Source organism: Platalea leucorodia (genome assembly GCF_965183815.1).
Source record: "Platalea leucorodia genome assembly, contig: HAP1_HAP1_SCAFFOLD_24, whole genome shotgun sequence".
NCBI classification, from domain to species: Eukaryota; Metazoa; Chordata; class Aves; order Pelecaniformes; family Threskiornithidae; genus Platalea; species Platalea leucorodia.
Genome location: NW_028121458.1, coordinates 1,790,519 through 1,801,633, shown reverse-complemented (window position 1 = coordinate 1,801,633; position 11,115 = coordinate 1,790,519). Strand labels below are relative to the sequence as shown.

Sequence of the window (11,115 nt, the reverse complement as noted above, 5' to 3'; positions counted from 1 at the left end):
CAGGTTGCTGCTGAAAATATCCTTGACTGTGGACATTGTGTGATCCAGGCACACTGTGAAAATCATTCACCTGTCCCTTGATTGTATCATCAAGGAGGTGAATAAAGGATGGGGGGAAGAAGAGTCATTTGAAAGTGTTGGCACATGAGTGGAGACCCTGCTGTGGTGTGCCTCGTACTCATGCACTGCCCCATGCATCTAATGGCTAGACGTGGGACAGACACTGCCTCCATGCAGTGGTGGCATTCAGTAACTTGCTCCTAAGCCCCAAACCTGTCTGAGATGCCATTAGAGGTGTCTGTTAGTGACCAGCTGTGAATGGGGATTGCTGTGCGATAGGTCCTAAGACGCCCCCATCAGATGCCCTTGTGCTGGGCAGCTTTGGCATCTGAGATAGCACTACAGGCCGGTATTTGGCCATTAAATTGAGCAGCTGCCCTGTCGCTGTCTGGGTGACTGGTCTCATACCGAAACAAAAGAAGGCGATTCTTAGACCTAACTCTGACAGAAATGACACAGCTGGAAAGAGGTGTCTCTCCCCAGCTGAGAGGGGGAACATGAGTGATTGCTCCAGCCTGTTTCACAGCAGGTTCCCCTGGAGCCCCAGGGACACCTGGAGGGAGCCCAGAGGGGCAGAGAAAGTGCTGCCTTGGGCTGGGCCTCTGCTGCTGAGCTGGGCTGGGCTCCTGGGATGGAGGGAGCCACTGGCAAGTGGGCAGCCCTGCAGAGAGACAGCTCTGCCCAGGAGCAGCTCCTCTGCAAAGCGCAGCAGGGCTGAGGGCACTGCCTGCAGGCACCGAGGGGAGAGGAGCAAGGCAGAGAGAGGGTAAAGGCAGACGTGAGTGGGAAGGTGCATAGAGCTCACTGGAGCAGACATCTTCACAGCCCTTGACACGGTAAGGCTCTGGCTGCAGGGCAATGCACTGGAGTATTCTGGAGGGATCTCCTAGAGCTGGCACATCCCATGGTTGGTGCAGTGGAGAGGGGCGTGCTCCAGAGCAGTGGTTCTGTGCTGGGGCAGGGACCCTGCCGCCTGCCAGGGTCAGCTCTCAGCCTGCCCAGGGAGCTCCCCATGGCAATCTAGGGAGAAGCTGTGGGTGGAAGCAGCAACCCTCGGCAGGTTCTGCTGTTGAGAGGGTGCTGCATGGGCCAGGGCTGCTCACAGCTCCAGATCATCCCCAGGATATTTGCAGAGGGTCCTTTTGCAGAAGGACATTGAGGCAGCATTTACCCGAAGGAGAAGATGGCTGGGTGGGCAGTGGGAGATGGGAATTTCCTTCTGCCTTGTGGAAAAGGCACAGAGACCGCAGTTCTCATTAGCACGTGTCTGAGCTGCTCATCAGCCCCTGCAGACACAGAAATATCCGCGGACAGTGCCCTGCTGCCAGGAGGGGTCTGCAGGGCAGAGCTGAGCACACAGTGGGGGGGACTGACTGTTTGAGCAGGGACGGGGAGGAGATGTGGGGACAGAGAACCAGCCCCTGGCAGGGGCAGCTCCAGGCACCAGAGATGTGGGCAGGGAGGCAAAGGGATCTGCTCCCAGAAGCGCCATGGGAAGGTGGGGATTCAGGCACCTCTCTGCCATCCCCTGCACTGCAGACGCCTTCCCTGGAGCAATTCCCTGCTCTCCTCTCTCACGCAGAAGAGCGTCTGTCCCCATGGCCCCAGGGTCCAGGGCATGAGTTACCTCCTGCACAGCTGGACCTCCAGAAAAGAAGCACATGGGTCCTACAATTAATATTTATGTGTGCTTGTGTCTGTGAGGTGGAGAGCACAGCTGGGTATGGAGAAGGCTTCCCTGCATGCCTCTCTGCCTTCCTCTCCTTGCTTCGTTGTTTTTTTTTTTTTTTTTGAGCGTAGCAGTATCCTTCCTTGATTCCCTCCTGTCAGTGATGCTCTTGGTCTCTGGGGTTGGGGTGGTGGTGCAGATCAGCTTCTCTTCTAACTATGACTGGGGATCCTTCAATGGAGGTCTCCTCATGGGAACTGGGTGCCCAAGCTGTATTTACAACTGTGAGGCACCATGTCATTCAGTTGACAGGGTTGGGGACTGAGCTGACGCGTTCCTCATTCAGCTCAGGGAGGGGGGATTTCAATGAGAAATGGCACGGGATTTTCAAGAGAAGATTCTCCTAACTTGTCACTGTCTGTTCCTTTTTGGACAGTGCCCAATGCCCAGAGGAAGCAAATGTCCAACAGCAGCTCCATCACCCAGTTCCTCCTCCTGGCATTCGCAGACACGCGGGAGCTGCAGCTCTTGCACTTCTGCCTCTTCATGGGCATCTACCTGGTTGCCCTCCTGGGCAACGGCCTCATCATCACAGCCATAGCCTGTGACCACCACCTCCACACCCCCATGTACTTCTTCCTCCTCAACCTCTCCCTCCTCGACCTGGCCTCCATCTCCACCACTCTCCCCAAGGCCATGGCCAATTCCCTGTGGGACACCAGGGACATCTCCTACTTGGGATGTGCTGCACAGCTCTTTTTTTTGGTCTTCTTGATCTCAGCAGAGTATTCTCTCCTCACTGTCATGTCCTATGACCGCTACGTGGCCATCTGCAAACCCCTGCACTACGGGACCCTGCTGGGCAGCAGAGCTTGTGTCCACATGGCAGCAGCTGCCTGGGGCACTGGGTTTCTCTATGCTGTGCTGCACACTGCCAATACATTTTCCCTACCCCTCTGCCAAGGCAATGTCCTGGACCAGTTCTTCTGTGAAATCCCCCAGATCCTCAAGCTCTCCTGCTCACATGCCTGCCTCAGGGAAAATGGGCTCCTTGTGGTTAGTGCCTGTTTCACCTTTGGGTGTTTTGTTTTCCTTGTGGTGTCCTATGTGCAGATCTTCAGGGCCGTGCTGAGGAACCCCTCTGAGCAGGGACGGCACAAATCCTTTTCCACATGCCTCCCTCACCTGGCCGTGGTCTCCCTGTTTGTCAGCACTGCCATGTTTGCCTACTTGAAGCCCCCCTCCATCTCCTCCTCATCCCTGGACCTAGTGGTGGCAGTGCTGTACTCGGTGGTGCCTCCAGCAGTGAACCCTCTCATCTACAGCATGAGGAACCAGGAGCTCAAAGACGTCTTGAGGAAAGTGATTTCAAGGGCTTTTTTCAGGAGGCATAAACTTCCCTTCTGTCTCCACTAAGAACTCCCACAGTAAACCATTCCAGGACTTTGTGAGGTTTTCTATTATCATTAGCATCACTATATTTATAATTATCATTATCATCGTTATCATTATCACTGTCATTATGGCTTCATTGAGCTTTCTCTGTCTTGCCTGTAGCATGTATTTATGTATGTCTAACACTGGGTCAGTGCTGACTCTCTCATAGCAGATCTTTAATAAATGCCTTCTCCCCAGTGCAGTGCCCGAAGCCTCGACTTGTCTTCCAAAGCTGTTGCCAAGCGTGGTCATGAGCAGCTGCACCCCAAAAGGGCCTGTTGCTCCATGGACTCAGGAGCAAAGAGCTCAATGTCATGTTGCGACCTGTTAGAGAGCAAGGTTTGCATTCAAGTTTCTAGTTACAGTGGAGATGGTGAATGGTCACTGAGGCACATATGCAGGGCTGTCCCACATGGGGGACACATCCCGGGGCTTCCAGATATGGCAGGTGATGTCCTTAAGGATGGGAGTCTGGAGTTGCCTGGGGAGCCTGGGGCATCCCCATGGACAGCGTGTGCTTGGGGTGGGCAGTGACATGATCCCCACAAAGTGAGAGGTCCCCCACAATGGAGTCACCCGAAGGGAAAGTGCTAAACGCAGGGATCTGTAGGGAAACGAGGACTCTGCCGTCCCAGGGGAGGCAGTGGGCACCAAGCAGGTACAAAAAAGGAAGACCGGAGAGTGATTCTTGTCACCCTCAGGCCCTAATGAACACACCTACTGTCCTTGGGAAAGCACCACAGTCCCTTCAAGCACCTGCCACATCCAGAGACCCCCAGGGAGGCGGATTAGCGGTAGTGATCCCCATCCAGGTCAAGGCCCTGCAGGGAGCATGGGGAGGGGGCCAGGAAACCTCCAGCTGCATCAGAGGAGGGGTGGGGAAAATTCAGGTGGCAGCTGATGTGGGCTGGAAATTGCCTGGGGGAGACAAATTCTGGCATTGCGCTCATCAGCAGTAGTGCCCAGACTGTGGTTACCCTAAAGCAGGCTCACGGTGCAGAGCCAGCATTCCTTTCTGTCCTGGTGCTCCCTGAGGTCTGGGAAGTGGATGAAGCAGAATTGGCATCCCTCACTCCCCACCCCTTAGTGCCATGGTTCCTCCTGAAGCGTGGCATTGAAAGGGAGGCTGGGAACCTTTGCCAGGGCCTGCGCTGAAGGAAGCATGACCCCGTGAGTTTGCTGTTGTCCCTCAGTCCCTGTGCCCAGCACATGCCCTTGAGACAGTCTCCCCCAGCCCATATGCTGGCCCCAAAGTCACCCCCAGTCCTGACCCTTTGTGTTTTCCAGCCCTGGCCATTCACCATGGTCCAGGTGTGGGCCGATCATTTAAATGCAACCGGCTCCACCTACACTGGGAGAACATCCAGCCCTTCCCCAACTCCCACATGCCCAGACCCTGGCAGTCCCCTGTCTATGAACCCCTGCCCGGGACACAGCCAAGTCTGGGCAGGGACCGGTGCTGGGGAGGGCTGCCAAAGCAGGAGGGCTGCCGAGGGATGTGGCACTGAGGTCTATTGAGCAGACCGTCCCAGGGGGATGTTTTCCCTCCCCCGAATGCAGCCTGCCCCATTGATGCCTGCACAGCTGGGCTGTGTGGCAGCAGAGCTGTGCTGCTGCAGGGATGGGAATGAGAACAAGAGCCATGATGCTCCAGGAAGCTCCCACACTGCCAGGACTCCAAATGACCCTCAAAATGACCCTCAAACAGGCAGGGCTGTCACCCCAGTCATAGTACTGGAGGGGCAGGCTGAGCTCCAACAGCTCCAGCTCTGCCAGCAGGCTCTCTGAAGCCAGAGCAGCTCCCCACAGTCAGGAGCGGACTCACGGCTGCTTGCAGGCTTGGGGGTGCCTCGGGGGTGCAGCCCCTGGCACCGCTTCCAGGAGGCCCAAGACACAGAGGCAAGCATCTGTTCCCTGCACCGCAGCCCCTGGTGCCTCCTTCCCTGCGTCACCATCCTCTCTCAGGAGCACCACTGGGTGCATTACTCCCTGCCTTGGTTGAAGGGGAGCTGCTGGAGGTCGTCTCTGATGTCCGCCATGGCCCCTGGCTCTGCCCCAGCACCAGCTCCCATTCACTACCACAGTCCTTCTGTAGGGCATGTCTCTGCTTGAGTATTTCCAAGGATGGAGACTCTCTGGGAAACCTGACCCAGTGTTTGACCTCCCTCACATTTAACAAGTGTTGTCTTCTGTTCAGATGGCATTTCAGGGGGTTTAATCTTTTTTTCTGTCACTGGGTACCACTGAGAAGAGCCTGGATCCCTCTTCTTCACTCCCTCCCATCAGGTTTTTTTTACACTTTAATGAGATTCCCCCCGAGCCTTCTCTTCTCTAGGCTGAACAGTCCCAGCTCTCTCAGCCTCTCTTCATGTGAAAGATGCTCTGGTCCTCAGTCATCTTCATGGCCCAGAGCCAGCCTCGTTTCTGCAAGTTCTCAATTTCGTTGCACTGAGGAGCCCAGAACTGGACCCAGCACTCCAGGTATTGCCTCACCAGTGCTGAGGAGAGGGGGAAGGATCACCTGCCTCTGCCTGCTGCCCTTCCTAATGCAGCCAAGGATGCTGATTGCCTTCTATACACATTGCTGGCACATTGCTGGCTGATGTCGCACTTCTTGCCCACCAGGACCTGCAGGTCCTTTTCCGTAAAGGACCTTGCATTTCCCTTTGTGGAACTTCATGAGGATCTCCTCTGAACCCCTTCTCCAGCCTGTTGAGGTCCCTCGGAATCCCAGTGCAACCCTCTGGTTTATCAGCCACTCCTCCCAGTATCCTGTCATCTGTCAACTCCCTGAGGGTGCCCTCGCTCTCATCCTCCAGACCAGTAAGAGATTAAACAGTATCGGCCCTAATATTGGACCCAGGGGAACACCATTAGTGACTTGCCTCCCGCTGGAGTTTGTGTTGCAGGTCACAAAAGCTGTGAGCCCAGCAAGTCAGCCAGTTTGCCATTGCCCTCACTTTCCCCTTCTCTAGTCCATTCTTGGTCTAGGAGGGTGTTATGGGAGCCTGGCTGAGCAGCTCCACAGCTCCTCCTGCTCGTCCTCCTTGAAGACAGGACTGACACACGCTTTCTTCCAGTCCTCAGAAGTCTCACCCAAAAGCCATGGGACCTTTCAGAGGTGACCAAGAGTGGCTTCACAATGACATTGGCCACATTGCTAAGCCCTCACGAGCACATCTTGTCAGCTCCCATGGCCTTGTTTATATCTGGTTTGTCTAAAGGTTCCCTAACCTGATCCTCCTCCACCAGACTTGCCCTCTGGTCTCAGGGGCCTGGGATTCCTGAAGGCCAGTCTCACCAAGAAGGCACTGAGTGCCTTGGCCCTTTCTGCATCCTCTGTCATTACAGCCCCAGCCCCATTTAGCAGCAGGCCCGTGTTTTTTCCCAGCCTTCCTTTTGCTGCTGATGTCACTGTAGAAGCTGCTCTTGTTCTTCAAATCCCTCCACAGATGCAACTGCAGGTGGGCTTTGGCTTTCCAAGCCCATTCTCTGCATTCTTGGGAAGTTATCGTTGATGGTCTCCAGAAACCGCCTGGATTGCATGTGTCCTGCCCTGTTGTCCTTCCAGCAAATATCAGGGTGGTTCAAGTCCTCATGAGGACCAGGGCCTGTGAATGTGGGGTTTCTGCCTGTTGCCTGAAGAAGGCCTCCTCTGGTGCTTCCTGCTCAGGTGCTCTGTACCGGGCACCCTCTACAACATCAGCGATGCTGGTCTGCCTGCAAATCCTGACCCATAAGCTCCCAGCTAGCTCATTACCCATCCCAAGGCAGAGCTCCATGCGTTCCTGCTGACCTCTTGGATATAAGGGCAGCTCCCTCTCCTTTCCTTCCCAAAAAGCTTGGATCCTGCCTGCATGTGCTTGAGGTCTTTGTCCCCTTGGCCATGGCAGCTGTCTGTGCTACCGATGTCTACGAGGAGACAGGTTGCTCTCATGGCACCGGGGCCTTATTGTCTCCTTGCAGCCCCTGGGAAGGCCGGCCACTGCCATACTCTTGTCCTTCACTAAGCATTGAACATCCCACATCACCCTGCCCCAGGAAGAGCCCTGAGCTCTGTGAGGGACAGGATCTCCCTTCCCACAGGCTGCAGGTCAGCACTTGGCCTTTCTGCTTCATAAAGTCAGCCAAGGCTTGACTCACATCAGAGCCACCTGCACAGTGCCTTTGCCTACCTGCAATCACAGCCTCCAGCTATCTGCTCTGACAAGTCCATGAGGAGGCTTTGTCAGTAATGGCCCTCAGTGGGGCCCATTAATGCTTCAAGACAGCTTGGGTTTTGCTTCTGACTTTTTGACTTCTTGAGAGATTACTTCTGTCTTCTCTCAGTGGAGGACGTTCATGGACTCAGAGCACCAAATACACCATGGGGCTCATTAAAATGAAGAAAGGCCTAAGGAGTCATGTCTCTTCCATCATCTTCATCAAGTCTTCTCCAGCTAATTAGAGGGGTTTCAGGAGTGGAGTTAAAGAGAAAGATTTCAATGACAACTTTGAAGACGTGATAGCAGCATTCTCCAGTTGATATTGATCCAGGGTCTCCTAAGGAGGTCTCGACCAGGACGAAAAGCAGTCCCTTGAGGTCCAACACTGTATGGGCCTCTGTGCTCCTCATCTCCCCAACCCCACCGTTTCTCTCCTTCACCGCCTGGGACTTAGGTCACTTTGCCTTACAGCAGACTTCTCCAGAAGAGAACTGGCTGCAAACAGGCACAGAAGGGTTTTTCCTAATTGTTAAAAAACCCCCAAACAACCAAAAGTACAACATGATAAACAATAAATCACACCTTCACTGTATGGTACATCCAAGCTGCCTCCAAAGAGGTTTGCTTTTCACAAGGGGTAACCAGACAAGAGATGTTTTAGACAGAGAGGAAATGATAAATAGAATTCAAGAACTAGCTATAGAGACAGCTAGGCAGACTACTGAAAGAAAAGTTCAAAGTAGCAGCTGGAATGGTGAGAGGTATCTGAATGGTCACAGAGGCAGAGGAAGGGGAATCTGGAGACCAATGGAAAGTGCATGAGTCCAGTTAGTCTGCTGGAAAGGTGACTTCAGACATGATCGGTTTAGTCAGGCCAGGTGGAAATACCTGAAAGATTAGTGAGATGATATGCACACTATAATACAGAGTAGCAGCAAGGCAAGTACAGGGGGAAAGCTATGTATCTTCTCACACGATTAAGACACATCCTGAAAATTCTGGCATTTTGGCATGAGAGAAATTACACTGACATTTTATTGAAAGTATTGAACCATTTCAGCTGATTAAAAGGTGCTCTTTTTTTTTTTTTTTTTTAATATTGAAAAATTTTCTTAGGTTTTCAGGCTGAGTTCCTCTGTCTGACCATAAGCACCCAGTGCCACCTCTAGAGGCCCCAGTGCACCTGAGGTGCTTGCCTGGGACTGGCAGTTATCAGAGACCAGAGCCCCTCGGGAGCTGCAGATGGAGCCTGGGCAGAGGATGCCAGGGCATCGACACTGGCACCAGGCATCTGTGTCCCTGGAACTGCATCCTCCCCAGCACATGAAGTCACCAAAGACGAGTAGATTGCTACAAACCAAACCAAATCCAGGAGGATAGGAACACAAAGAATCCGAGAGGCTTAGCATTTTCTTCATTCTAGATCATTTTCTTATTTTCTCTGTTGGTTTTATTTTTTGGTTTTGTGTGGGGTGGTTTTTTGTTTTGCTTTGGTTTTTTGTTTGTTTGTTTTTTGGTTGTTTGTTTTTTTTTTCACATTTTCTGATGCTAGTCAGGCCTACAGCATTCAAAGAGATCATTTTCTGTCTTGCAGAAAGCCCAGTGCCCCCCTCAAAAGAGTCCCTGCCCAGGACTGTGCATATCCCTCCTCACTCTTTGCACACAGCAAGTCACATTCAGGTGCCCAGCTTTCTCACCTGCTACAGGGGAGCAGAGTGACCAGTAGCATTGAAACACCTTGGGTTTGCATGACTACATTTGCGCTCGTCTTACATTTCTGTTACAGTGGCTTCCTAAAGGAGTTCTCAGACATCAAACCACGTTTCCTTTTCATCCCCTACAAGGTGTGTGATGCGTGACACTCTTTTAGGTGATGAAATAGATGAGAGTGGTCTCACTCGGTATTAAACAATTCAGCGCAGATGTCTATGACTAATCAGGTTGTCTAGACTTCCCTCTGTAGTCAGTGCAGAGCAAGAAGCTATTTCAACTGATATGTCCAGAGGTGCTTTTCTGGTAGTTACTAGCTAATGCTCCGGAAGGGACCCTGAAGGTCCCGTGTCATGGTTCCAAGCTGCCCCAGGGAATCTCAGGCAGCAACAGACTCTCTACGTGGCCAAATTATTCAAGACCCAAATGTGGATTTTGTCATGAGTTGAAACCTAGCTCAAAAATAAATCTAGGCAATAACTGAAGAAAAGTCATCTTTCTCTAAACTTCAAATTTTTTTGCCAGGTCTAATGATTCTTTGGTATCAATTCCATTGATTTTCTTCTTTCATTTTACTGACAGCGTCAAGCGTGCACACCACAGTTGTTGCTCTCTCACTCTAGGAACATATTTATGTGTAGTCATTCATAAAACCACATTTCCCACCAACACTGCTAGCAGAGAAACTTTGTTCTGAAGAGCCACTCAGTTTACGTAGGTCAGATCAATCTGCTCCTGAACCAGCTGGAATCTGCTTTTGGGCAATTCTGGGCAATGATTCTGCTCTTTCTCTTACTTCTCCACCAGTTCACGGTCATTGCAGCTGTGGCTATCCTCAGCACTGATATACCCATCCAGTTTTGCCTTTGTTATGAGTAACAGAGTCCAGCCCAAGTCAGCTCATTAATGTCTGTGACAACAGATTCTCTTCAGCATCCTCTGGGATGCTCCTGGGCTGCTGGTGCCCAGCCCTACTGGCCGTCCAGTGATTTGGGGCTTATTAAACTACACCATGAGCAGCAAGACTTGTGACCATGGGGCTTCCAGATGCCTGTGTGCATATCAAAGGACAGGAGGGCAGCGGGTGTTAATAAGGATGTCTTGGATAGTACAGGTCCTGAGCATAATGCAAATAGCAGGAATAAGTGGTGGAGATTGTACTGGGGCTGGCTGGGATGGCATTAATTTCCTTCACAGCAGCCAGTGCAGTGCTGTGCGTTGGCCTTGTAACCAAACGAGTGTTGATAACAATCCAGTATTTTGACTGTTGCTGAATATTGCTCACACATCAGCAAGGTTTTTTTCCTTTTCCTACTCTGTCCCCACAGCCAGTAGGCTGGGGATGAGCAAGAGGCTGGGAGGGGACACAGCCAGGACAGCTGACCTGAGCTGACCAAGGGGATATTGCATACCATATGATGTCATGTTCAGCAATAAAAAATGAGGAAAAGGATGAAGAAGGGGAGGATGTGGGTGCTTATGTCATTTGTCTTCCCAAGTAACTGTTACGTGAGCTGAGGCCCTGGTTTCCTGGAAATGGCTAAACATCTGTGTGCTGATGGGAAGTAGTGAATGAATTCCTTATTTTGCTTTGGTTGCGCGCGCAGCTTTGCTTCACTTAATAGACCAATAAATAGTTTTTTTATCTTGAACCACAAGTTCTCCCACATTTGCTCTTCTGCTTCTCTTTCCCATTCTGCTGGTGGAGTGTGAGCTTGCAATGGGTGGGTTCTTAGTTGCTGCCTGGGGTCAGCCCACCACACCTGCGTACAGTCTAGCAGTGCTGGAGTCAAAATTCTCTTTGCCTTTATTGAGAACTTTCATACTGCCACTTGCTTGACAGATAGAAAATGTTTTCTTCTTGTACGTTGGTCTAGATTGATCAGGGTTGGCCAGAGTGTTGGATATATGTCTCAGACAATATTTATGCACCAGGAAAACTGGCCGTTACTGTGCTAGGTCTGTGTTTTTGAGTATTTGTCTTAACCCTTCCCCTTCTGGTGTCCTCAGGACCCATTCCAAACTGCATTGGCT

General features: G+C 51.9%; 1 protein-coding gene across 1 annotated transcript; it reads left to right on the top strand.

The window, feature by feature from the left end:
* Positions 1-2,164: 2,164 nt before the first annotated feature.
* LOC309603218 (olfactory receptor 14A16-like) lies at positions 2,165-3,145 on the top strand (the record flags this gene model as incomplete). Its single annotated transcript, XM_082338117.1, has 1 exon — positions 2,165-3,145. The coding sequence occupies exon 1, from the start codon at positions 2,189-2,191 to the stop codon at positions 3,143-3,145; it is 957 nt and encodes a 318-aa protein (XP_082194243.1). The 5' UTR covers positions 2,165-2,188.
* Positions 3,146-11,115: the final 7,970 nt, after the last annotated feature.